Source organism: Natrix helvetica (assembly GCF_964273705.1).
Source record: "Natrix helvetica genome assembly, chromosome: 11".
NCBI classification, from domain to species: domain Eukaryota; kingdom Metazoa; phylum Chordata; class Lepidosauria; order Squamata; family Natricidae; genus Natrix; species Natrix helvetica.
In genome coordinates, this window is record NC_138562.1 from 1516202 (window position 1) to 1542149 (window position 25948).

Consider the following 25948-nt stretch of genomic DNA (forward strand, 5'->3'; position numbering starts at 1 on the left):
TCTGCCAACTCTCCATTCTTGATTTTATCACATCTTTTCTGTATTCTTGTTTCGTCTGTTGGGCCTTCAGTAGATTTTTGTTCTTTACTTCGATTAATAGATGTTCTTGACTTTCTTTTAAATAATCAGCTAGTGCATGTTTTTCTTCTTCAACTATTTGCTTCACTTGTAATAATCCTCTGCCACCTGATTTTCGGGGCAGGTATAGTCTATCAGTGTCACCACGTGGATGTAAACTGTAGTGCATTGTCATTAGTTTCCTTGTTTTTCGGTCCAAAATGTCCAAATCAGCTTGTGTCCAGTTAACTATACCAGCTGTGTATCTTATAACTGGTATTGCCCAGGTATTTATGGCCTTGATTGTATTTCCACCATTTAATTTAGATTTCAAAATTTTCCTAACTCTGTTGGTGTACTCTCTCCTGACAATATTTTTTACTTGTCCATGTTTGATGTTATCCAACTGCAAAATGCCTAAGTATTTGTAGGCTTCATTTTCGTTGCATTTAATTAGTTGGCCATTGGGCATTTCAATTCCCTCACATGTAGTGATTTTGCCCCTTTTTATGGATACAGTGGCACATTTTTCCATGCCAAACTGCATTGAAATATCGGTGCTGAATACTCGGACAGTGTTTGTCAGTGATTGGATTTCTATTTCTGACTTTCCATAGAGTTTCAAATCATCCATATATAATAAATGTGAAGGATGTAATATTTTTACTAATGCCAGTTGTTTCTAAGCATTTTATGATCCAACTATGTGGCAATGAGTCAAATGCTTTTTTATAATCAATCCAGACCATATTCAAGTTCGTTTTTCTTTTCTTACAATTTTCTAATATCATTTTATCAATTAGGAGCTGATCTTTTGTGCCCCTACTCCTTCTTTTGTTGCCTTTTTGCTCTACTGGCAAGATGTTGTTTGTTTCCAAATAATCCATAATGTTATCTGCAATAATGCCTGTGAGTAATTTAAAGGTTGTTGGCAAGCATGTTATTGGTCTGTAGTTTTCAGGTATTGTTCCTTTAGTTGCATCTTTCTGAATCAAGTATGTTTTTCCAGTTGTCAACCATTCATCAATTTGACCATTTTGTAAAATTTCATTCAGTTGCCTGGCCAACATTGCATGTAAACTGGTCAGATATTTGAGCCAGAAACCATGTAATTGATCATTTCCAGGTGATGTCCAATTCTTTACTTTTTTTACTCGATTTTTGACCATCTCAGTTGTTATTTCTAATACTTGCATTTGTTTGTTACCAATGCTTTCCTCAAAGTCATGTATCCACTTTGCTTCCTTATTGTAGTCCTTTGCATTTCCCCACAATTCTTTCCAGAATTCAGCTGTGGCCTGCTTTTCTGGTTTTTGACTTTTGGTGCCACCATTCACATTAAGACTTTGATAAAAACGCCGTTGGTCTGATCGAAATTGTTGATTTTGTTTATACTGGATGATTCGTGCCTCATATCTTTCAATTTTTCTAGCTGTTGCTGTTATCTGCTGTTTTACAATCTCTACAGCTTCATTGATGTTTCTTGTATCCAATCTATATCTTCTGATTAGCTGATCTATGATTTTTCTGTTTTTAAGCCGTTGCTCATGCATGTTCTTTAAGTTGCTAGCATCTGCCCTTAATTTTTTGACTTTTTGTTCTAATCGGATTTTCCACTTTGGCTTTGATGCTTTTTCCATTGTGTGATTAGGTACTTTGATTTTAATGCCTAGTTCATTAGTGACTATTACAGCTGCACTGTACATTAACTGATTTGTTTCCAAGATGGATCCCGATTCATTATTATTATTATTATTATTATTATTATTATTATTATTATTATTATTATACGATTGTATCACAGCGGCCAGTTGTTTCGGCGGATTTGGCATTGATTACTAGTCGGGCCCCACCCAGGGGCCTAGGACGTCGTAACGTATTTTCGTAATATACGTGCAGATCCAAGCAGTGCAGCTTTTTGCATTTGACTGATGGTGATTTTGTCAATTTTTAACTGCTTTAAATGTAATTCCAGTGCTTTTGGAATAGCACCCAGTGTGCCGATTACCACTGGAATTACCACTGCTGGTTTGTGCCATAATCGTTGAATTTCAATTTTTAGGTCCTGGTATTTTGCGATTTTTTCATGTTCCTTCTCGTCGACCCTGCTATCACCTGGTATTGTGATGTCTATGATTGTGTGTGATGACTGGTATGTCAGTGTGATGACTGGTATGTTATGTGCCAGTATTTTGTCCGTTTGTATACGAAAATCCCATAAGATCTTGACCATCTGTTTTTCGGTGACTTTTTCAGGCTTATGTTCCCACCAGTTTATTGTTGTTTTAATATTATAATTTTTGCACAAATTCCAGTGGATCATTTGTGCTACTGAATTGAGTCGCAATTTATAATCAGTCTGCCCGATGTTTTTACAGCAGCTGAGTATGTGGTCAACAGTTTCATCAACTTCTTTGCAGAGTCTGCATTTGGCATCATCAGAGGATTTTTCGATTTTGGCCTTAATGGCATTTGTTCGGATAGCTTGTTCTTGCGCAGCCAGGATTAGTGACTCTGTTTCTTTCTTTAATGTACCTGTTGTTAACTATAACCAGTTTTTTCACTGTCCACTTTATCTTTTATTTTTTCCAGAAATTGACCATGTAAGGCTTTGTTCTGCCAACTCTCCATTCTTGATTTTATCACATCTTTTCTGTATTCTTGTTTCGTCTGTTGGGCCTTCAGTAGATTTTTGTTCTTTACTTCGATTAATAGATGTTCTTGACTTTCTTTTAAATAATTGGCCAGTGCATGTTTTTCTTCTTCAACTATTTGCTTCACTTGTAATAATCCTCTGCCACCTGATTTTCGGGGCGGTTATAATCTATCAGTGTCACTGCATGGATGTAAACTGTAGTGCATTGTCATTAGTTTCCTGGTTTTTCGGTCCAAAATGTCCAAATCAGCTTGTGTCCAGTTAACTATACCAGCTGTGTATCTTATAACTGGTATTGCCCAAGTATTTATGGTCTTGATTGTATTTCCACCATTTAATTTAGATTTCAAAATTTTCCTAACTCTGTTGGTGTACTCTCTCCTGACAATAGTTTTTACTTCTCCATGTTTGATGTTATCCAACTGCAGAATGCCTAAGTATTTGTAGGCTTCATTTTCGTTGCATTTAATTAGTTGGCCATTGGGCATTTCAATTCCCTCACACGCAGTGATTTTGCCCCTTTTTATGGATACAGTGGTGCATTTTTCCATGCCAAACTGCATTGAAATATCGGTGCCGAATACTCGGACTGTGTTTGTCAGTGATTGGATTTCTATTTCTGACTTACCATAGAATTTCAAATCATCCATATATAATAAATGCGAAATTTTTTCAGCTACTTTGGCTGTTTGGTAGCCTAATTTCATTTTTTTTAAGATTACTGATAGCGGGATCATTGCGATGATGAAGAGAAGAGGTGAAAGTGAATCACCCTGGAAAATTCCTCGCTTGATATTTACCATTCCGTAGTTCTCATTCCCTACTGCCAACTCAGTTCTCCATTGTTTCATCGCCTTTTCAGTGAAGGATGTAATATTTTTGCTAATGCCAGTTGTTTCTAAGCATTTTATGATCCAACTATGTGGCAATGAGTCAAATGCCTTTTTATAATCAATCCAGACCATATTCAAGTTCGTTTTTCTTTTCTTACAATTTTCTAATATCATTTTATCAATCAGGAGCTGATCTTTTGTACCCCTGCTCCTTCTTTTATTGCCTTTTTGCTCTACTAGCAAGATGTTGTTTGTTTCCAAATAATCCATAATATTATCTGCAATAATGCCTGTGAGTAATTTGAAGGTTGTTGGCAAGCATATTATTGGTCTGTAGTTTTCAGGTATTGTTCCTTTAGTTGCATCTTTCTGAATCAAGTATGTTTTTCCAGTTGTCAACCATTCATCAATTTGACCATTTTGTAAAATTTCATTCAGTTGTCTGGCCAATATTGCATGTAAACTGGTCAGATATTTGAGCCAGAAACCATGTAATTGGTCATTTCCAGGTGATGTCCAATTCTTTACTTTTTTTACTTGATTTTTGACCATCTCAGTTGTTATTTCTAATACTTGCATTTGTTTGTTACCAATGCTTTTCTCAAAGTCCTGTATCCACTTTGCTTCCTTATTGTAGTCCTTTGCATTTTCCCACAATCCTTTCCAGAATTCAGCTGTGGACTGCTTTTCTGGTTTTTCACTTTTGGTGTCACCATTCACATTAAGACTTTGATAAAAAATGCCGTTGGTCTGATCGAAATTGTTGATTTTGTTTGTATTGGATGATTCGTGCCTCATATCTCTCAATTTTTCTAGCTGTTGCTGTTATCTGCTGTTTTACAATCTCTACAGTTTCATTGATGTTTCTTGTATCCAATCTATATCTTCTGATTAGCTGATCTATGATTTTGCTGTTTTTAAGCCGTTGCTCATGCATATTCTTTAAGTTGCTAGGATCTGCCCTTAATTTTTTGACTTTTTGTTCTAATCGGATTTTCCACTTTGGCTTTGATGCTTTTTCCATTGCTTTGATTTTAATGCCTAGTTCATTAGTGACTATTACAGCTGCACTGTACATTAACTGATTCGTTTCCAATATGGATCCCGATTCAATTGTTGAAAGCACAGCATTAACCATTTTCATGATAGGACCCAAAATTTTCTTAGGGACAGTTTTTAATGATGGTAAACGTTGCCTTTCCTCATTAGCCAGAAAATGCTCCATGATCTTGTCCTTCAGTTCTTTTTGTTTTTGAGGTGGTTCATCAGTTGGTTCAATGGTAACTGGTTCTGGTGGTAGTGTTATTATTTCCTCTCCGACAGCTTCCTCTGGGAGTTGTACTACGATTTCTTTAATTGTGTCTTGAGTATCAGTTAATTCCTCTTGTGATGTTGTTGTTTTTTTGTTTTGCAATTTGCCTGAATTTCCTCAAGTTCAACTTCGCTAAACACTTTATTCTGTATAATAAATTGCCTTTGATCTGCTAGTCGTTGTTCACTAACATTTAAATCTGGATATTGTCGTTTCCATAAATCATACATTCGCTTTAAGTAGCCTCTTTTTTTGGCTCTGAGTTGTAATAACAGGCCATTATGGCACGATTTTCATCTGCACTATATTTTTGTCGTTTTGTTGGCTGGTCCACTTGTAGCTCAACATCCGCCGCGGCCCTTGTTAACCTGTGCGACGACCGATGCAGTATAGAATTTTTAGTAGTTTCTTTCACCATATTGTATGGGTTGGCGAGTTTTTGTGGGGCCAGGTTGCCAACCTGACCCCAACCCTCCTCCTTTCTCATCCGGGCTTGGGACTGGCAACGGCGGAGTTGTTGTTGTTGTTGTCGTCGTCGTTGTCGTTGTTATTATTATTATTATTATTATTATTATTATTATTATTATTATTATTATTATTATTATTATTATTCATGGCCCACCTAGATACTGGCAATGCCTCTTTCTTAGAGCTGAGAGAAAGTAACTGAACCAGGGTCACCCAGTCTGCTTCCTGGGTGGGTCTAGAATTCACAGCCTCCTGGTTTCTAGCCTGATGCCTTCCCCACTGCATCAAAGGGGCTGCCTTGGTAGAACCATCCTCTTCAAATTGTTCCACTCAACTTTAAAGCCATCAAAAGTAAGTAGCCAACATGGCAGTTTGTGACCATGAACCCCAGAGGTTAATTCTGTGCTTGAGAAAGAATGTTCTACAGCTCCTTCCAGTCAGCTTCATTGGATGAGCCTCATAATTTGATCATTGTCCAAAGCCTCATTATCTTATATAGCAAAAGCTGACATAGACTGATTGCAGTTACATACAATAAAGTAGAAACTAATTGTTTCTGTATGCTAACTGCCAGAAACAATTTCATTCATACTTCACCATGGCCAAGGGCCATCAATTTGAAATATCATGCAAATATCATGCAAATGATATTTACAAATATCGTGCAAATATCATGTTAAGATGTCCAGACTATAAACCATGCATGTTTGCATCCTGACTTAATCAGGATGTCCAAGAAAGTTTGTCAATAGGTCCCAAACAAATTTACCTCCAGTTTAGTGCAGCCTTAGAAAGCAGGAGACTTTGAGTTTTGTTCTCACCTTGGGCATGAAGTCACTTACTGATGGCCTTGGGCCAGTCCTTCTTTCTCAGCCCTGGGAAGGTGGCAGTGATGTATCCCTTTTGAAAACTTGCAAAGAAAATTGCAAGGATGTGTCCGGGCAGTTGCCAAGAGTCAACACTATCTCAGAAACATCTAATAATTTATTTTAGCAGCTCAGGAACAAGCTTTGTCAACTCATTGCAGGAAAGTTATAATTCATCACTTAACTAATAAGAGTAAATGTCACTTTTGTAGTGAAAAGGATGAAACAATTGACCATTTGATTAATGGCTGCAGCAAAATTTCCCAAACTGACAATAATCATCAAATTGAGAACGTTTTGGAAAATGAGAAGGTTAAGATGTTATAGCAACAGCAGTAGCACTTTGACATATATACAACTTCACAATGCTTTACAGTCCTTTCTAAGTGGTTTATAGAGTCAGCATTTTGCCCCCAACAATCTGACTCCTCATTTTACTGACCTTGGAAGGATGGAAGGCTGAGTTAACCTTGAGTCCATCAGGATCAAACTCTTGGCTGTGGGCAGAGTTTGCCTGCAATACTGAATTCTAACTAAGTTTTTGTAGATTACCCATAATGATAATAATAAAAATGCCAAATCCAGTCTAAACATTTGGCTGACCTTGTGACAAATAGATAACAGTAATATTATTATTATTGATGAACAATTTTTCATCACAATATTTTTACTATTGATGAATAATTGAGAGAAGTAGGTATTACTAGTCTAAGATCATTAAGGAGATATCCAACCTAGAAGTAAGGAGAAACTTCCTAACAAGGAGGACAATCAACCAGTGGAACTGCTTGCCTCCAGAAGTTGTGGGTTATCTCCAACACTCAAGACTTTAAGAAGAGGCTGGACAGCCATTTGTCTGGAATAATATTGGGTCTTCTGCTCAAGCAGAGGAGTGGACTAGAAAACCTCTAAGGTTCTTTCCAAGCCTATTAGTCTATGTTCTATATATGTGGATAAAAATGCCGAATTCAGTCTAAACATGTAGCTGGTTGTGCGACTACCAGAAACATAGCAGAATAACAGGAGAGGTCCCACCATTTGGACCATTCCGGATCCACAAGAGCAAGGGTTAAGGTCACAAGTAGGTTAGCATTAGGAAGAGGGTTGGGAGTTGCTAGAGACATGGTGACTTGTGAAAGAAAAGAAGTAAATTTAAAGAAGGACGTGTAGGGCTGACACTTCAGAATGTGCTGCCCTGTTCATACTTGATCAAACCTAGAGAGGATCTGAGAGCAGATCCAGGTGAATCTCTTGCCATCAGAAGATTCCAGCAATGCCTTTCCCACTTAGCCTCTGGGCCCTTGCAGGCATTAAATTGCAAGGATTATTCCTCACATGTAGAAGCTTTTTGCCTGGGCCACCCATGCTCCAAGCCTGCTTTGAGACATGACGGTATTTAATCTGGCAAGAGCACTTCTGTTGGTTTTTTGTAGAGACCTCATGAAGCTCCAGGAGGTAGCCCATCGGTTGGGGGGGGGTATTCTTCCTTTACATATTTGCACATCAAGAGCCTCCAAGAAGTTGGTGGTTTGCAATGTTTGTGTTTTCTTGGAGGAGATTTCTGTTGAGAGCCAGAGCTCCATGGCGCAAACGTCTTGAAGCATTTGAGGGGGGGAGGGGGAGAGAGAGAAAGAGCAAAAGGTGATCTTAGCAAACAGCTGGTGACTACACAGCCTGGGGAGTCAAGAATGAGAAACGTGGGAGAACATAGTTATTCCGGGCCAGAGTACAAAGCAAGTACAGGGGACTTAAAAACTACTTACAGTGAAGCAAGGACATTTTTCCTTCTCACCTAAAACAAATAAACTGAAATTTTATAAAGATCTTTCCAGTGACTTTTTATGCTGCAACAGCATTTCTGACAAAGTTGTCTGGAAAATTTATTAGGCCATTTTATGAAATGATACAAACTGGTTTTAGTTATTCAGTGGCCTTTTCCAGTTCTTAGGATTGGCTCTAACAAAACATGATGTTTGCCCCTAAACATCGCAAATTTTGTCAAAATGGAAGGGAAGAGAACAGAAAACTCTGTTTGACCAAGTGTGATTAGACACGCAAGGAATTTGTCTCCGGTGCAGAAGCTCTCAGTGTACATACAAGCAACAAGTGATAAATTATGATCATTATAATAAAATGCAATCATCATAAATCATAATACAATACTCAAAGATAGTCATAAGATACTAAATAAAAGCAATCAACCTAAATCATAAGATACAAATTACAAAGTGTTAGTCATGTTAGATGATAATTCTTAAACAGTTTTGAAATTTTTAACCTTCTCCAACCTCCTGATAGGAGGCAATGAACAAGCAACAACTAGCATTTCACAGCTAATGTTATAAAATCTGGTAACTACAGGGACAAATTCATTTCTCAGCCCAGAAACAACCCTTTGGAGAAATATAGCAGCTAGCTTGATTTTTGTTTTTTTAAAAATTGATCTTAGACTTTCTAATAGCAAGGTGTAGCTATTTGGCTGAATGAGGAGACAGTACACAATTAGCATCCAAAGCATGAGATATGACTGGCCAAATGACTTTGAATTTTTCCCTTAATTTTTTATTTAGCTCCAATTAACTCCTTGCCTAGGTTTAGCATGATTTTAAAAATTATCTTTTCATTGAGCAATTCTTTTCCGTGTTGGAATTTCTCCAATGGTCATTTAGGATTATTAACTTCTGCAATGGTCAATAAAGATTATTAGTTGAATTTATTGAATTTAATGAAACTGAATTGTCTGGATTTCAATTTACATCCAATATGCTAAGAGAGCAAATGAAAAAAATTATGCCTGGGTGAATAGCAGGAACTTTTCCTGGTACAAGAAGTGTCCCCCCCCCCCCTTATGACCACAATGGAGGCTAGAATTTCTGTCACTAAGTGAGACATTTGTTAAGTGAGTTTTGCCACATTTTATTACCTTTCTTCCCACAGTTGTTAAGTGAATCACTGTAGTTGTTGCACTAGTAACACTGTTGTTAAGTGAATCTGGCTTTCCCATGGACTTTGCTTGTCAAAGGGTCGCAAAAGGGGATCACATGGCTCCAGAACGTTGCGACCGTCATAAACGTGAGTCAGTTGTCAATTACGTTTGAATTTTAATCACGTGACCATGGAGATGCTAAGAAAAACAGTCATGTCATTTTTTTCCAGTTCTGTTGTAACTTTGAAGGGTCACTAAATGAACTGTTGTAAGTCGAGGACTACCTGTACTTACATCTCCCTGAAAGTACAAGAAAGAGGATTTGCCCATATTTAACAAGGCTTACAGTCTCAACAGAAAAAAAGGATAGCACCTTGGTATCTCAGTACACGTCGTTAATTGGTTCTGAGGTGCAATGAGTACCAAAAACAATGAGTACCAAACAGATTTTTTCCATAAGGAATAATGTAGTGAGTCTCAAGGCAACCAACACCAACAAGCTCTAGCTTGTTAGTTAGTTTAGTTAGTTTATTAGACTTCTAGACCGCCCCCTCTCCCCGAAGGGACTTGTACATTGAGTATCAAACAAACTATGAGTACCAGGACATCAAAACACATTGAATACCAAATTTGATGCGTTTCCAAGCAGTTGAGTACCAAGGGACCATTGTATTTATCCACCCCTCATAAAATGACCTAAAACCACCAGGATGCAATCTTATGGTTTCACGGAAGAGTTCTCAGATACTGAAGCATATGAAGTTATGCTAGGTGAAAGTGTAGTTTGTTCTATAATTTTTACAAGATTCTGTACTTGAGTGTTACTATTTTAATCATCAGAGTTACTGCTATCCAGATTGTCTGTTTCGAGCGACAACGGCACTGAAAAAAGTTACTTAGAACTGGTCACTCCATTTACAACTGTCATAGCATCTCCATGATCACATGATCAAAATTCTGGGGCTTGGCAACTGGCTTGTACTTATGATGGTTGCAGGTTTGTGTGATCACCATTTGCAATTTTGACAGCCGACTTCTGACGAGCAAAGTTAGTGGGGGAAGCTGGATGCACTTAAGAACCATGAGATTCAAGGGTAGTGCTTTGCTTAATAACCATGGGGAAAAGGTGGTAAAATTGGACACGACTCACTTAAGAACAGCCTTGCTTGGCAATGGAAATTCAGAATAACCAAATCAAAGAGTTGGAAGGGAGCTTGGAGGTCTTCTAGTCCAGCCCCCTGCTTAGGCAGAAAACCCTATACTATTTCAGACAAATGGTTATCCAATCTCTTCTTAAAAACCTCCAGTGTTGGATCATTCATAACTTCTGGAGGCAAGTCGTCCCACTGGTTAATTGTTCTCACTGTTAGGAAGTTTCTCCTTAATTCCAGGTTGTTTCTCTCCTTGATTAGTTTCCACCCATTGCTTCTTGCCCTTCCTTCTGGCGCTTTGGAGAATGAGGTGGACCTCCTGAAATGTGTAGCATTGTACCTGAAACCGAACTTCCCAGCTAAACCTGATTTAGGGGACCCACACACCTGTCTTGAGCCCTCTTTTCAGTTCTACATGCATGCTTTGCACCCAATACAACTCACCTAGGAGCATGTAGATGCTGTATGTAGTTCATAGTCTCATCTTGGAGAATGAGCATGGATCCTATGCCAAGGGCATCATAACAGTTGTGCATTCTGCTCCCAATTGGGGTCAGAAGTTGAGGACTACTTGTACTGTTTAAGATAAATGTTGAAGTGGTCATTATAGGCCACTTCTAATGGGCCTTCTGATGTTTTCTCTCTTAACGGGTCCCCTCTCTTATTGTCAATTGTTAGGTGTGCTGCAAAGTTGAAACTAAATCGGTCATGTGCAGATTTGATCAATAGAGTGCCAAAATTCCCCTTGAAACGTGGCAGCTGTTTTGGGGAGTTGCCCATTTCTGGTCCCAAACTATGTTTCTCTTGAATCTTCACTTTTCCTGGCCTGTCATGATTAAATTTAATCAAACTCTGATGTAATTAAATTTACTTTGCATTGGGAAGGAATTACAAACCAGAAGAACAGCAAACGATATTCTTTCTTATTTCCATCCTACATTTGGAATTCGGCATCTCTATTTCAGAGTTGTCTCTTTTCTTTTGTTAGTTCTCCCCTTCTTTTTAATGACTTCCATTGTAAAAGCTTTAATCTGTGTTAGGCGTGAGGATCTGTAGTGATGTGAAGCTTCAGACAATATTAATTGCCATTATAGTTAAGATTTCTTTGGCTTAAGAGAATTTCCCGAGAGAGCAGAATATCAAGGCAAGAAGAATTTAGGGTTCTGGTAGTTATTTTAAGATTAAACTAAAAAGAGAAATCCCCAATACAGGGGTATATATTTTTGCAAATGATGCTCTGCTTAATTAGAGTTAGGAAATGCCATGCAAATTTTCTTTAACCATGCAAATTATTCACATAGTGAAATTTGTCCATTCCCCAAGCTTTAAATATAACAAGAGCCAGCGTCAATCTGGGTCCTCATTTTACCGACCTGGGAAGGATGGAAGGCTGAGTCAACCTTTTAGTTAACATTGCTTTTTTTACCAGAAGGCAAAAAATTTACCTGGGGAATTCTGGGAGTTGAATTTCATAGAACATAGAATTACATGGCTGGAAGTGACCTTCAAGATCTTCTAGTCCAACCCCCTTCTCAAGCAGGAGACCCTAAGAACAGTGATTAGAATGCAGCATTGCAGGCTAATTCTGCTGTTTGTCATCAGTTCGATCCTGACTGGCTCAAAGCTGACTCAGCCTTCCATCCTTCCAAAATCGGCAAAATGAGGACCCAGATTATTGGGAGCAAGATTCTTAAACTGCTTAGAGAGGGCCGTAAAGCACTGTTGCTATACCATTCCATACCATTCCATACGCAACCAGACAAGTGGATGTCCATGAAGGTCAGTCATGACATGAGACAATCTGCACCCAAGCTTTAAACTACATGAAATGGGTTGTGAAGTTTGCAATGCCTGTGGGCTGTCATTGCCTTAACAATCAGAATTGAGCCTTTTTATTAAACCATCATAGACTTTGTTTGAAAAAAAATGATTTTAGAGTTGACGTCATATATGAACATGGGGTGTGCATGTTTCATGTATATATTTAATAAAATGTTTTCATGGGTGGGAATCAAGAAATAGGAATGGGGACACTGAGTTACACAGACTTGCAATGCTGGAGAAGAAAGTTTTCGATTATGCTTCTGCCACAGAAGTAGCTGCAATTCTACTCTATTTCTCTCCAAATTGCAATGTGTCTGGTAGATGTTCTTTTCTAAGTGTAAATCCACCCATATTGCAGTTATCAGATGACCTACATCTAAGATAACAAGCCGTGTATCGTTATGACACCAGAGGTCAATCTGATATTCGAACTGGTTCAAGTTTCCAAAGTGATTTAATCAGATCAGATCATCTTTCTGAATCGGAACGATGTTTCAGATCAATTACTGAATTGGATGCATCAAATTAATGGTGCAGTTTGGAAGGCAAAAAGATCATTTTGTCAAGTCAATTCAGGGCTGAACTAACATATATAATCAACTTGACTTTTTGAATCAATTGGAAACATTGAATTGGAACAAGTCAAGCATTTGAGCCTGTCAACAGAATTTCATCAAGTGGCTCTGAACTTGCTTTGCTAAGCTTGGAATTCAGAAAGTGGCTCGGACTAAATGGCTGGGTGAGACTTCAAAGCAATTAAACTTGTGCATCTAAAAACAAAGCAGGTTATTTGTAGCAATGTGTGACACTGGTGTCAACAGAGGCTTTCCTGCCAATTCACCTCTCATTAATTTTTTTTTCAAGGGTGTCATTTTAGTAAGTTCCAGTTCCTTCCAATTAGGTAGGAATGTTTGTCTAGGCAAGACAGAAGCTTTTATTTTTTAAAAAGCAACTTTGTTTTGAAGTCCTTGTCTCATTAAATTCATCATGAGATGCTTAATTTCACGTGTGACTCAAGTTATATAGAGATTTTGGCATGGGTTGTGGCCACATGTGCAATTGTGCATACCGAAAAGGAACCGCTTGAAAACCAGAGTTTCTTTTGTTCTTTATACAAAGGCAATGAGTTGGAAAGAAAAGAGAAAAACTGTACATTCCAGCGTGGGTCACCTGCAGAACTGACACAATGCAGGGCAAAAACAGTTTTTCAACTTTTTGCACAAATTTGTGATGAGAAGAAAAATTCTCTCCTCCTTTGAAAAGCATTTTTGAAGAATCTTCAAGAGCAAATTCTCTTTCATTGAGTGGAATGAGAACAGTTAGAAATAGGGGAGAATTTCTCTACCTGGCAAAGCCAGGAGAACGTGAAGGCTACTGGAGAAAGGGGCATTTTCAGCAGCAGCAGCATCATAAGTTGGAAGGGACCTTGGAGGTCTTCTAACCCAACCCCCTGCTCAAGCAAGAGCCTCTCCATCATTTCAGACAAGGGGATGCCCATTATCTTCTTAAAAGCCCCCCTCCCCCGATGGAGCACCCACAACTTTTGAAGGCAGGCCATTCCACCACTTGAATTCCATCTCTTTCAAAGAAGCCGCCCCTCTTTTTCAGGAAAGCCGTTCTACTGGTTTTATTCACCAGTTAGAACAAAGATGTGTTTAACAAAAGTCTCCCGATCAAACTTCCATGGATTGGAAGATGCTTTCCAGGGACCCAGTGGGTCTCAATGGTGAAGAGATTGGGTCAGGAGCAAGGAGATCCATGATCCAGGCCTCTCTTAGATCCAAAACGTACCTGGCTGACTTTGGAGCAGGCTCTCCCTTTAAGCCCAAATCAGCATGCAGCTGAAAAACAAAACTTCTTGTCACATCAGGCGCCAAGGAGTTTGGCTGAAAGAACTAGGTAAGCGCAGTGCAAAACAAGTGGCTCCTGCAACGATGTGGGACAAACGCTAAGAAAAGCAACATGAAAGGCTGCTTATGCAAATTCCTATGCAAACCCAGGTGGCTCAGAATAGCCGCCTCCCTCCCCAATTCTTTGCATTCCAACTTGTGAGAAGCATCGATTCAGCTCACATTTGAAAGCCACCCCAGGACAACTGTACATCATCTGCTCATCTCTACATTTTCTCTATTCTATTTTTTCTATTTTCTATTCCATAGTTTCTTTCTGATTCAGAAAGAAAAGTTTGAAATTAATCAGTGGGACAGCTTGTCTCCTGGAGTTGAGGGTTCTCTAGTCCTGGACATTTTCAAGAAAACATTGGACAACCATTGGATCAGGATGATATAAGGTCTCCTGCCTCACTGGGGGGGTTGGACTGGAAGATCTCCAAGGTCCCCTTCAGCCTTAGGATTCTCTGATTCTATGAAATGGGGCCTTCCAAAGCTTTCAGGGCATAAACGCTTTGATTTAGGCAGAGGTAGCTGCCTTGTGAGAGGTGTCAAGCTTAAAAGCAAGAATGACATGTGGTGAAGTGTTAATACCATTTTATAATGCCTTGATGAGATCACACTTGGAATGCTGCATCCAGTTTCAGTCACCATGATGTATAAAAAATGTTGAAACTCCGGAAAGAGTGCAGAGAAGAGCAACAAAGATGATTAGGAGACTGGAAGCTAAAACACTTGCAGGAGTTGGGTATGTCTAGTTTAATGAAAAGAAGGACTAGGAGTTACATGACAGCAGCCTTCCAATATTTGAGGGGCTGCAACAAAGAAGAGGGGATCAACCTATTTTCCAAAGCACCTGAAGGCAGGACAAAAAACAATGGTTGGAAACTAATCAAGGAGAGAAGCAACCTAGAACTAAGGAGAAATTTCCTGACATTTAGAACAATTAATCAGTGGAACGACTGGCCTCCAGAAGTTGTGATTGTTCCAACACTGGACTTTTTAAAGAAGAGATTTGACATCTATTTGTCTGAAATGGTAGAGGGTTTCTAGCCAGAATAGGATGTTGGACTGGAAGATCTCCAAGGTCCCTTCCAACTCTGTTATTCGGTTATTCTATTCTGTTAATTCTTTCCTGTCTGACACCTCTGGAGAAAATCTGGGAACTCTTTGCATCAACAATATACTCTGGGAACCATTAGGGGGGGGTTGTCTTCCGTCTCTTTCTCTGGGCTGAGTTGCCTCTTACTGCTCTGGATTTCACCTCCTCATTGGATTCCATCACGAGATGTGATTTAATCAAACAACTCAGTCTTTACTCATCCTGGTAAACATCTAAGCCAACTTCTTCAAATGGCTGTCCCTCAGATATGTTGGGACAGAAAAATCATCCCATTCAGAAGTATGTAGACGGTATACAAAGGGTCTTCAGCTGGGAATGGCTGAATTAAGAACTGAAAGATTACCTTCCTCTCATCACTGGAGGTTTTCCACCATGGTCTACCTTTATGGGCTATACCGGAGTGAAAGGAATGGGATGATTAGTTTCACTCATGGTCATCAAACAGAAGAAAGCCAGAACTTTGGGCTGATGGGTCTAAAAGGGCAATGAATTGTCCTTTTTAATTTTTCTTGGAAAATCACTGCTTCGTGGTGCTTAAGGCTGCTGGGAGACCCTCGCTGGAATGAAATGTTGTAAGAAACTCTGCCGTAAGATAGCCAGTTGACAAGTCGGCAAGTGAGTGGCAGTGATGAACAACTACGCATAGGAAGGAACAGCAGAGTTCAGTCTTAAACATATGGTTAAGCTATGCCAGATAATGTCACTTCATATTTTTTTGTAGTAATCTATGCAGGGGGGTGGAGAACTTTGAAAATGTTCCTTTTTGTGGCAGCCACTATTTAATTACGTATTAGACCTAAGCAGCTAGAAAACATGGTTGCCATAGTAACCTCTTATTGCAGATTTATTGCCGACAATCTGTTCTCAATAACAATCAACCAAAGAGAACTTTCTTTTCCTGACCCCAAGACCTTCCTTTCATCGCTGGTTCCTAGACTGTCTTTATAACTTCCTCCATCATCGTGTAGTCATGCGACTATGTGTGCAAATGTGTGTGTGTGTGTGTGTGTGTGTTTAAAGAAAACAGTATGTTCCATAGCTTTATCTTTCCAGGTTAGAGTAAATAATTGCTCTTTTGCTTCTCCAGCAGTGATTACTTTATTCCCTAATTCATTAGGCCTGATTTCAGGTTTCACATAATATTTAATAATGCAATCTACATTTTAAAAATTAATTGGGTAATGAAAAGCGCATCTATAATTCATATTTGAGTGCTAAGTGGTAAAATCCATTATTACAATCAAAGAATTCAAGCATTTATCTGTTCACTCCTGCCATCAAATAGAAAAGATTTTGTCTCTTTGCTAGATATGTTTAATCTCTCCTTCTAAGCTTGTTGAGCTAAGCAGTTGGAATGAGATTATCTTGACAAAATCTTCACGTCCCTCCAGACTGGCTGAGGCAGTTGAAATGCAGAAGCAGAGAAAGTGCCTCTCCAAATCAAACTCTCCACCAGGAGATCTCTTATAAGTCCTCTCTTCCTGACCTTTTAAGCAGGGTTGCACTTTCGGTGTGCAAAGTACAGGTAGTCCTCGACTTACAACCACAATTGAGTCACTTTATGTTGCAAAGTGAGAAATTTAAATTAGTATCACGGTTGTTAAATGAATCTGACTTCCCCGTTGACTTAGCCTGTCAGAAGATCACAAAATGTGAACACGTGACCCTGGGACATTGCCACCGTTGTAAATATGAATCAATTTGCAAACATCTGAATTTTAGTCACATGACCATGGGAAGGCTGCAACAGTCATAAATCACTTTTTTCAGTGCCATTGCAACTTCAAATGGTCCTTAAGTGAACTGTTGTAAGTCGAGGACAATCGGTATGTGTTTCTTCACTGAGCATTTTTGCTCATCGCCTGAAACACTCAAAAAGGTGCAGCATTTTTGTCATTTGCTCACCAAAATTCATTCTTTTCTTCATTACCAACACTTGCAAAAGAGCTGCTGACAAAGGATAGAGGTAGTCCTTGACTTACGTCCGTTCCATGTTCAATTATAGTAGCACTGAAAAATGTAACTTATGACTGGTCCTCTCACAACTGTTTCAACATCCCTTAAAATCTGGGCATTTGGCAAAGGGAATGTATTTACATTGGTTGCATCGTCCCAGGGTCACGAGAAAGTTAAGCAAAGTTAATGGGGGAAGCTGGATTCACTTATCTTCTATGTGATTCATTTAATGACCATATCTAAAAGAGTTATCAAATTTGCAGCAACTCAATTAATGACTGCATTGCTTAGTGACAGAAGTTCGAGCTTTAAGTTTACATTTTTTAAAACTGACCCTGTGGCAACATTACAAAAAGGTTTTCATTCACTTGTGTTAATACAGCCCAGGTTTGGGGAAAGAGTATGTAAATCACACACAGGCACAAAAAGAGAAAGAACGCAGATTATTTTTTCCAACACTCTGTAGAACAGAATCTGTAACACATCTGACCAAAGAGGCATTGAGCGCATTTTAGGGCAGGCCGGGTCTGTTCTCTGCATCTCTGTTTATAATTCAACTCATCTGAAGGGCTGAGACTGTTTTGCTTTTGTGCTGCTTAAGGGATGGATGCCCTGCTTTATTTTCATTATTGTTTAGTCTGAGCTGTCTGCCTTCTGTCTCGTTAATGTTTTTCAATTGCTTTAATTGAGTGTTTATATTATTAGTATGATCATAATAATATCATTAGGATTAGTTTATATTTTGTTATTTATTTAGCGGATGGCATGTCATACATGGACTAGCCATATATGTTAACATTTTACCTAGTTTATAGAGATTCTCACTCATCCAGGTCAGGATTGTCTCAAAGGTGCTTTTTTTTCTTCAAAAGGCAACTGGACTGTTTTTCTCTCTCTCTTCCTTTTTCTTTTTCTTGATGAAGAAAGAGAAAAACTTCCTGAAAGGGGAAAAAAACAGCCCAGCTGCCTTTTGAAGAAAAAAAACACCTTTGATATTTCACCTAGATTAATAAAGTACAATAGAATATAAACGTTACAAAGATCTATGTTCAAATACCAATGTCTCTAGGCCATCTAACCACCTAACAAAGTTATGTTTTGTAAGCTGGCCAGAATTCACCAAGATAGGTGGCTAGATTGAATCTAGAAGTTCAGGATGGCTTTTATTCCAAATCAGTAGCAGATGAAAAGAGGGCAGGAATCAGTCCTTAAATTTGGGCAAAGGGAGATGCAGAGGAAAAACTTGGCAACTCTAAGATCTATGGACTTCAGCTCCCAGAATCGGCTGGGGAATCCTGGGAGTTGAAGTCCACAGGTCTTCAAGACTGCATAGATCTTTAAGGAGATCCTAGTTGTCAGCTGTCACTTTACGCTTCCTTATTTTTTGCATTGAGAATCTACCATGAACGAGGGGGGATGGGAGAGGGAATGCTTGGGGGAAAGTGAAAGTAACCTCTGAATTCCCCCAAGATGCTGCCTCAAAGCCAGCCAGCTGGGAGAAGGCGGCAGCCGCATACCAACCTACACTTGTGCTTACCGTTCTGAAAACGTCTTGCTTGAACCTGATTGGTCATGGGGACATCAGCAATGGGAGGAAATTAAAGAAGGGAAAAGTTGAACTTAGGGATTTTGGCACACAGTTCTCATTTATGACTATGCATGACTGCAACACACTTGACGTCTAATAAAACGATACCTTTCTCAACGAATGGAATCAAGGATCTTTTCTAATTAGGGGTTTAAGTTGTGGCAGATATGACATTTGTCTTTTGTTGCTTCATGTATACTTATGACTTCTTTCTCAAGAAAGCTGACCTAGCTGTGCTATTTTCTTCCTCTTCAGAGAAACCTCACATTTACGAAAAGGAGATTGATTTTTCCAATACTGAGCTGGTCACTAAAGGAAGAGAGCACAGCCTTCAATGCACAGCAAGTGGGTGGCCTCTGCCCTCCATTCACTGGGAATGGGAGCCCTGCAACCACGCAGACAACCAGTAAGTCATCAGAGATATCTCTTATAACTGGCAGACATCCAGCCAAAGCCACAATGGCCTCATATGCATCATGATATGATTGCACAAGGAGAGTGAGTTGCATGGATTGAATCACTGTGGGATGATGTTGCTTGCTCTTTAGAGTTGTTTACGTCCTCTATTACTCCAAACAGTATTTATGGGCTTCTCAAGATTTAGAAAACCATAGAAGAAATGCTACTTGCTACGTACTGGAGAGAACGTTGAGATTTTATAGAAGTGGGCCAGGCATTCTTGACCTTCAAAGACTTTAGGCTTTGGCGAATGAAGCAAATTATAATCCTTCCTCTCCAAGAAAAAGGCTAAACACCCTCCTTGCCAGCAACCAACCCCCATATGAGCAGAAATTAACACTAAGATTAGCAGTAGAGCAACAATCCAGAAGTAAATAATACCCCAATCAAGGAACTACCAGACAAGCAAGCTAACAGTAAATAACAGCCTAATCAAGGAAGACTGCCACCAACTCTGACAGAGCAAGCCACTAGGATATCAATATAAGAGCAAACCCTACTCTCTTTCAGCACTGATAATGTTACCTGGTTTGGTTAGGAAATGTCTACAACCCCCCCCCCCCCCGCCCAAGCTCATAGAGCACCAAGAACTCTGCAGTTCTCTTCTTCCTCCTCCTCCTCCTCCTCCTGCTGCTGCTCCTCCTTTCTTCAAAGTCCATTCTTGTCTAGTACTGATGATGTTACCTAGTTGGGTCATGAAATGTCTGCAAGAAAACAACCAAGCTTAGTGAGCATCAAGAGCCTCACAATTCAGTCCTCAGCTACAAATATTCTCTTCTGTTAGCTTTAGGCTTTCAGGTAGGATGGTTTTCCTTCAGCTCTTAAGCTGTGGAAGAAGTTGTAAAAGACAAAGTGTGAGTCAAAATGTTATGAACAGAGAAGCATCTGGTTGGACATTTGTCTTCTGTTGCAGAAATGTATCTATCAGCACAACATTAAAAAAATTCCATGGGTTGTTCCCAATATTTAGTCAATCATGAAGGTTTCATTTAGCTATGAAAATAATGCAGTAAGTTTCCTGTGTGGATTTGACTTACAGTACTTTTTTCAAACTTCTGGAACTGCTGAATATTGTAAGTAAATTCTTCTCGTGTTGAAAATGCCCACAAAGACAGGGTAGATACTGAATTGAGGGGAAGTAATTCAGCAACAAAAGGAGGCTATCAGGGGACTGTAAAGCCCCAGACCCTCAACAGAATCTGCCCTTGAGGCTTTGGGCCCTGCCCATTAAATGACAGAGGTTTGCAATGCCCTAGTCCAGTGATGGAGCACGCTTGCTCTCGTCAGGGACATGACCTGGAAGAGGAGCTGCCCGGTGCGCATGTGTGCACAGGAAACTGAAATGTCCGGTTTCTGATGCACTCATGCGCACTGGGCAGCTTCTCTTCTGGTTTCTGCTGAGCATGCATGTGCGATGATCAGCTGGCCAGCACGCATATGCACAGCTCTTCCAGTTTCCAGCACTGCTACGTTCGCAAAGGCCAGCTGATCATTGCGCACCAGAAACCCGGAAGAGCAAGAGGCGAGGCAGTGCATGCCGGGTGGCATGGGTCTGTGTGCCCATAGGTGGGCCTAGTCTCACATCGGCTGACCAAAATCCGATAACTTGAATAGCCAGATTTGAACAGAGACATTACCCCAACTAATCTCCCTGCAAGCAGTTAAAGTTCTTCCACATAAACAACTGCCAGAAAACCTGGGCAGCCCAGTGGGATGTCTTGACGTTCTTTAAAGATTCCAACCGAAACAGCTGCTTCCAAGGAAACAAACAAGGCCCCGCTGAATGCCTCTCCTGGAGTCCTCAGCTCAGCCGGTCCAGGGACCAAGTTGGCTTTGTCCACTCTGAGTTGGGAAGCAAAGGTCCAAAGGTCCAAACAGCAGACGGTGGGCGGTGTTTCGAGATCAGGTCTGGTCTCTGAGTCGTTAAGCCCTGCTTTTGATGCGGCTGAAGTTGGGAATTCAATCTAAAATGAGAATTTTAGAATAGCGTAGCAAATTCGCATGTTGGACCTGGATTAGGGGGACCAAAGAATGAACACCTTATTCAGACATAAGGTAAGTAGGAAGCTTTAGGGATCGTTACTTTCTCTTTTGGTCAGTGCAATCCAGCTTGATCAGCAGAGGTGGTCATAAAACCAAGATGGTGGTTGCAACCGCATGATTGGAACCTACCACCCATGGACACCTGTGGCCCAGAGGATTATGGCAGAAAATTAGAAAGGAGCCTAATATGACATATGACCTTGATATGTCCTTTCTTCTCTCTCAATCCAGTGACAGTGCATTTCTGCTCTCTCCAAACATGCTAAAAAAAAAGATGTAGGGATCTAGTTTATTTGTTGTAGCGCCATGAATAACATGTATAAAACTCTCTAATCAGCTCCGATAATGAACTATCTTTTGAAACGACTCCTCTGCCCACATCTGTGAGCCCAGGATAATATCCATATTTCCCCCTCCACTTTAAAAAAATACATGCTCCATCTATTATGAAGCTTATAATTCTGGGATTATAACGATTAGCTGCCTAGGCATTATTACGCTCTTACCCTTTGTGAGTGTGAACAAATGGACACAGCCTGTGTTGTACGAAGAGCAAGAAAAACAGAGGAGAACTAGCAGAGTTTTAATGATTTCCACAGGGGAAAGAGCAGATCACAGAAGGGAGATATGGTGAACATCGAGGCTGGCAGAGGCACTAGTAGTACATAGCAATCCACAGAGTCAAGAGAACGATGTGGCTTCTCCAGGACCTGCAAGAATTGGTACCATGGTAAAATATGGAACTATCTAATATGGAGGCCAACCAAGGAATATCAATATTGACTTGGACTTAAAGTGGACGGCCTCATCTTCCCCACAATTGATGCAAAGGATTTGGGAATGCAAACAAGATGTAGTGGTGACCTTCTTTAGGCAACCTCTGCTGAGGCAAATTCATAAAAGATGGTCCAGAGACAGACATGGTTTTCACTGAACATCTCTTACTTCCAATTAGAGCAAATTATTGGCTTCAGACCCTAATTTGGCTTTCTCAGAGACATCTAATTGCCACTGTGGGTGTCATGATGCTGGATTAGAAGACATTTTAGCTGTTTTCATCTTCCCATGGTTCAGGCAGGTATCTTAGGTGAGATTCTTGTAATTGAAGAAGCTGGAGCCTGACTTTCTGCATGTTACATATTCTTTGAATAATACAGGACATACATAACTCAAGATGGAACTGTTGGGTCCCTGGTGTTCTTTGAGCTTGCAAGAAACATCTGTTGCAAAACAACCAAGAGAAACTCCAAATCCAATAAGATATGCTTTCATTGCTTTGGAACATCACATTCTACAGATCTGCCCCAAAGTCAGACAATCTGATCAGGATTCTTTGTCTCTTCTGCTCTTTGCAATGATGGTCAAACAGCTACCTGTCTTTAGCTTCATCCTACACTCAGCACACAAACATAGTGATAAATTGGTAGATTCTATCAAGAGACAATCTTGTAGTAGCAGAGGAGGGGTGGGTGATGAAGCTCAAATGTGCTAAACAAGGATTTTGTTGAGTTAAGCATGCAATGTTGCCTGTTGCTTGTAGACAAACAGGCTATTTCCTTTGTTCCTGTTCAAATATTAGCAGAGGAACTGTAGGAGACCTTTGGCTCAGGCCTGAATGGAAAATGCTTCTCTTGGTGAATGCCACTTGGAGCCAAAGGTAACAATCTTCGTGTACTTTAACCCTTCTCTGCTGCAGGAAGAAATTTGGGAAGGAATCTGGTTTTCCACACAAAACAATAAAGGACAGATGGAGGAACATTAAAGAACTAATCTATGTTCTCTCACCCCCCCCCTCCCTTCAAGTTTTTCTTGGGGGTAGGGAATTACTATTGCAGGAAGAACATCTGTGGAAAAATAACAGAATAGCCACAGAGTTGGAAGGGGCCTTGGAGGTCTTCCAGTCCAACCCCTGCTGAAGCAGGAGACCTTAGACCATTCCAGGCAAGTGGCTGCCGAGTCTCTTCTTTAAAAACCTCCAGTTAGGGAGCTCCCACAACTTCTGGAGGGAATCTGTTCCATAGGTTAATTGTTTTGTTGGGAAATTTCTCCTTAGTTGCTTCCCTCCTTGGTTAGTTGCCATCCGTTGCTTCTTGTCCTGCCTTCTGGTGCTTTGGAGGATAGCTTGACTCCCTCTTCTTTGGGGCAGCCCCTCAGATATCAGAAGGCTGCTCTCCTGTCTCCCCTGGTCCTTCTTTCCACTGCCTAACATGCAGTTGCAGCTTCTTCAGTGGCTCAAAGTCTCATCCATTGAGAGATCTTTGGATTAGTAGCCAAATAAGTTTCCACAAAATCAAACAGATGGGAATCTCCTCCATGCCTCTCCTTTCCCTTCCTCTTTGATTTCAGTAATACAAAATATCTGATTCCCCAGAACATGTTCACACAATGGGAAATCTCTGGCGATGTCCCAGCAAAACTCCCTTCTGTAAGGGTGGCAATTTTATCTCAACATAATTGGCAAATCCATGATCTGAAAAAAAGCTTGAGCTGTAGCATAAAAATTAAGAGGTCACTGTACACTGGATGCTTTGCATTCAATGTAGGCTGAGAAACCCATATAAGGCTCCCCTTTTGGAAAACCCCATCCTCACAGCTTCCCAGAACCTCCTTTTCTGAGAGATGCTCCATGTTTGCTTGACCCAGATACCATCATGTCTCTCTTGGAGAAAGTTGCCAGAGGTGTCATGTTTAAATGGTCTTAGTTTTTTGCACGTGTACTTTGGCTTAGAGAGCTGTCCGATCTGCATTTAATGCAAGTTGACCTGATTTGCCATTCCAAAATCAATGGATAAAAGAAATTTGAATTTTTCAGGACAGTTCCCCAATTCAAAAAGATCTTGGAAAAAGCACATTGTAGGAAAAAGAAGAAGCATGGACCAAAAAGCTTATACTTGTGAAGATAATGTTCAAAAATTATTTTTATTCAGTCTCACTTTTTGCCAAAATGCACAGATAGAAATAAAATGCACATATGATATAACAACAACAACAATAATATAATAATAATAATAATAATAATAATAATAATATAACAACTACAATAATAATAATAATAATATGTTGCTGTTGATGATGATGATGTTATCCATTCAGTTGTGTCCAACTCTTGGTGATCCTCAGGGCCAGGTCTCTCCAACCTTACACGGCTTTTCTATGATCTGGCTGATGGTGCCCGTTCATCGTGTTCTTTGTCCGCCTGCTTTCCTCTTACCACTGACTCTTAATTGCTCTCAGCAGTGAATTTCTCCTGTATGGCATGGTCAAAATAAGTGAGACATAGTTTTGTGCTTTTTCCTTCCAGCAACATGTCAGATGTTATCCGCTCCAATACTTGTTAATAATATATTAACTATTATTAAGCTGTTGTGAACTGTCCAGAGTCACTCAATAGTGAGATGAGTGCAAATAAATTAAATAAATAAATACATGAATACATTTTCATTTTTAATCAATGGGATTGCAACGTTGCAATAAAAGTGCAATTGTAGGAGAAGACCAGGCAGAGCTGGGAGGCAGAGTTAAGCATGTAATCAGCTTAGAGTCATTACGTTGGCACAAACGGTTCAAGTCCAAACCCTTTTGGATTCCATTGACCGATATCTGGTGCCATATTAGTATTGAACTTTAGTTGCCTGGATTCCTGTGTCCAGGTTTGAGCAATAAATGTTCTGAACTGCAACTTAATGGTCCTGATCCTTTGCATGTGACATTAATCTCAAATTGACTAGATTAATGTCAGGACAAAGGATCAGGTTGCAATTCAGAAGATTCAAATTTCTCTCATGACATTTGGACTTAAAACAATTAAATAGGCCCACCAGAATCCAGAAGTTTCTGATAAGTATATCTTATTGTTGAAAAGCTAAGAAACCCTTATGAAAAAGCTCAAATTGCTATGTAACAAAATGCAAGCTATATTTATAATATCAATATTCAAATGATTTTTAATAAAATGAAATAAATGAAGCAAGTTTTAAGAAGAGACTGGACAGCCATTTGACTGGAATGGTATAGGGTCAGCTGCTCGAACAGGTGGTTGAACTCGATGACCTCCAAGGTCCCTTCCAAATCTGTTATTATTTTAAAGTTGAAATGTCCCTTATTCTCCTGCCTACTCTACGTCAAATTTCCTTCTATTCTTTGTTTTAATACAACTTGATCTAGTTTTAGCTGTTTACTTGTGACTCTATGCAAGAAATAGCTTTCACAGATACATTCATGTTATTACTATGTATTAGTCACTTGGTGGACTTAGTTTATATTAATGTAAACTTTTGAAAATTCTTCAAGAATGGCTGTATTATACGCTCTTTGGGATTAGCTGGTGGTGATGTAAACCAAGAATGGATATGTTAATACCAGTTATGAGCAGCTATGAAACTCTCACCCCTGGTGCACTAAATATAACATACAAATAGTCTCTTGATGTAATAATTGGTTCCCAGGCTGATAAGGATTCAGAAAACAATTATGTAAATAACCAGCCACAAATTTGTCCATCAGCAGTGGAAAGTACTTCTTTTTCCTAAATCATAGGAAGGATTTTTTAAATTAAACTCTCCAAAAGTATTTTAGAGATTAGTTTTAAATGTGAAATAGTTCAGTTGCTGGAAGTTTTGTAACTCCATTGCATTTTTCTCAATAAAGACTGCCCTAAAGAGAACTGTGTGAAAATCATGAAAGGTAATAACCTTTGGTTTAAGGCAGCTGTCGAAGAATTTGGTCCATGATCTGTGCTGCCATTTGGAAATCTAGGAAATACTAAGGGTCTCTCCTAAATGAGGAAATTCCCCATCT

General features: G+C 39.5%; 1 protein-coding gene across 1 annotated transcript in view; it reads left to right on the forward strand.

The window, feature by feature from the left end:
- Nucleotides 1-25948, forward strand: part of LOC309397898 (vascular endothelial growth factor receptor kdr-like) — a 182905-nt gene that overhangs the window by 87836 nt on the left and 69121 nt on the right. Inside the window, exon 10 of the mRNA XM_081964323.1 lies at nt 18905-19055. Coding sequence (XP_081820449.1) covers nt 18905-19055 — 151 coding nt within the window. The remainder of the gene's footprint in view (nt 1-18904; nt 19056-25948) is intronic.